Raw genomic sequence first — 2,263 nt, 5'->3', positions numbered from 1 at the left:
GGGAGGAGGGTGGGCACAGGAGGGCGGCGGCCCGGGGGAGGGCAGGTGGCCCTGGAGGAGGGTGAGCACAGGTGGGGTGGGCGGCCCTGGAGGAGGGCGGGCACAGGTGGAGTGAGTGGCCCGGGAGTGTGGGCACAGGTGGGGTGGGGCGGCAGCTGGAATTCTCAGGCCACTGGGTGGGGATGGCTGTCTTGGCCCGGCAGCTGTTGAGCTGGCTTTCTGGAAGGTTCTACCCCTCACCAAGCCCCTCGGCAGCTGCCCCTCCAGCAGCCTTTAGGCCGTGCCCTGCGTCCCCAACAAGCAGAAGGATGCAGGGTGCCTGGGAGGACGTTGCTGTCAAGTCCGTCCTGCCTGGAGATGGGTGGAGTCTCAGCAGGCAGAGCTGGGAGCCGGGCCTGGGCTGTCAGCCTCCACGGCCTCTGCGTCCTCTCTGCCTGGGCCTCCTGGGGCCAGGCTGGACTGCCCAACCCCCACCAGCCAGGCCTGAGGGCTCCTTGGACGCCGGCCTTCTTTGTGCCCAGGAACAAGGGCCCTGTGTTCAGGCTGACGAGAGGGAGGCCGTTTCCCTGAGTGTCTCAGAGCCTGCTCTCGGCCCGCCAGGGCCTTGGAGGAGGTCGTGCCTTCCAGAGAGGACTTGAAAGTGTTCGCCCCTTGGAAGTCCACGAGCCCAGGGCCAGGGGCTCCCCGCACCGTCAGGGCCCCCTGCTGCTACCAGGGCCTGGATGCTCTGGGAGGACCTGCCTGAGCGCCCGCGCCTGCAGTTCCCATGACACTGGGGGAGGGCCCACGGCCAGCCCGACGTCAGGGACCTGGGTTTTCTCCTCTGTCCGTCGCTGGCGAGGGAACTCCCTCTGCAGCCGGCGCCCCGGGTCCCTCTCAGACCTGCTGCTGTCCAGCCTGGTGGGAGGTGCGGCCTGCGCTGACCTGCTTCCTGCTTCCCTTTTACACAATTGTCGGAAACTCTGGTGAGGTTCCTGCCTGCCCAGGTCACCGTGGAAACCGATAGAAAGAAAGGGCCCTGGAAAGTCACAGCCGGTGGGGAGATAGCGGGAGTCAGGGAAGATAACACTTCCTCCTTCCTCGGGAGCCAGCCCGGGGCTCTAAACAGGAAAACCGGACGTGGGGCACAGGGACGAGTCAGCACCGTGGACGCGAGGCTCCATGCTGTGGCTCCTCACCTCGTGCAGGGGTCCCAAGGCCACGCCCGGTGCCGCCTGATAGGGGGCTGTGCTCGGCCCTCAGTTCCCACCCGGGAGGAGGGTGTTGGGCGTGCCCCTCGTGTCAGCCTCTGTCCTGGGGCCTCCTGTGACCTGCGGTCCCCAGGATCAGCTCTAGGCCACAGGCACAGTTCAGAGTGCTCCCTCGTCACCAGGAGGCCAGGAGGCCTAGGCAGGGAGCAGCCCAGAGTCCCCACGGTGGGACAGGGTCCCCGCAGTGTGGCAGGGCCCAGGGCTAGAGGTGCCAGCTTCCTGTCTCGGTGCAGTCCTTGTTCCAGATGCCGGCAGGTGAGGCCTCACCTGTGCCCTGCAGCCTTGGAGACAAGGCCTGGGTGGTGGCCTCTGGCTGCTGTGTCCTCGACGGCCCCTCTGTGCCCTGCTCCCTCCTCTGCTCGCCCCAACGTGCTGGCGCTCCCCCGGAGTCCCCGAGCACAAGCAACCTCTCGGGGCAGTGCGGGAGCTCTGAGGCCGGTCAAGGCCTGTAGGCGATGCCTCCGGGCCAGGACCCCAGCCAGGGTCTCACTGAGTCTTTTCTCTCAGGAGCCACGTGTGAGGTGGTGCTGGCCCCCTGCACCCCCAGCCCCTGCAAAAACAGCGGGGAGTGCAAGGAGTCCGAGGGCTACGAGAGCTTCTCATGCGTCTGCCCTGTGGGCTGGCAAGGCAAGTGTGGCCTGGTCCTGGAGAAGTGGGCCAGGGCTCCGGGGAGCACGGGCCAGCCCGGCGCCAGAGGGCCAGCTCCCAGCGCCATCAGGGGTGCCCTTAGGGGTCCTGTAACCTTCAGGGCCCAAAGGTGTGGGACGGAGTGTGGCCCCAGGGCCGAGGGGGTCGGCCTCGGAAGCCGGAGGGGAAAGCATGGCAGGTGGACAGAGTGGGCCAGTGATGGCCAGAGGGCAGAGCCTGAGCAGCTGACTGGCCCTCGCCCCCCGCAGGGCAGACCTGTGAAGTCGACGTGAATGAGTGTGTGAAGAGCCCGTGCCGCAACGGTGCGTCCTGCCAGAACACGGCTGGCAGCTAACGCTGCCTCTGCCAGGCAGGCTTTGTGGGGC

At 67.4% G+C, this 2,263-nt stretch overlaps 1 protein-coding gene across 1 annotated transcript in view; it reads left to right on the top strand.

The window, feature by feature from the left end:
- Window positions 1–2,263, top strand: part of NOTCH1 (notch receptor 1) — a gene marked incomplete in the record, with an annotated part of 50,268 nt that overhangs the window by 29,902 nt on the left and 18,103 nt on the right. The window contains 2 exon segments of the mRNA XM_027766288.1: window positions 1,758–1,877; window positions 2,147–2,256. Coding sequence (XP_027622089.1) covers window positions 1,758–1,877; window positions 2,147–2,256 — 230 coding nt within the window.

Source organism: Tupaia chinensis, unplaced genomic scaffold (assembly GCF_000334495.1).
Source record: "Tupaia chinensis unplaced genomic scaffold, TupChi_1.0 Scaffold142100_1, whole genome shotgun sequence".
NCBI lineage: Eukaryota > Metazoa > Chordata > Mammalia > Scandentia > Tupaiidae > Tupaia > Tupaia belangeri.
Note: the sequence above shows the minus strand (reverse complement) of the source record. Positions and strands in the feature narration are given on the sequence as shown.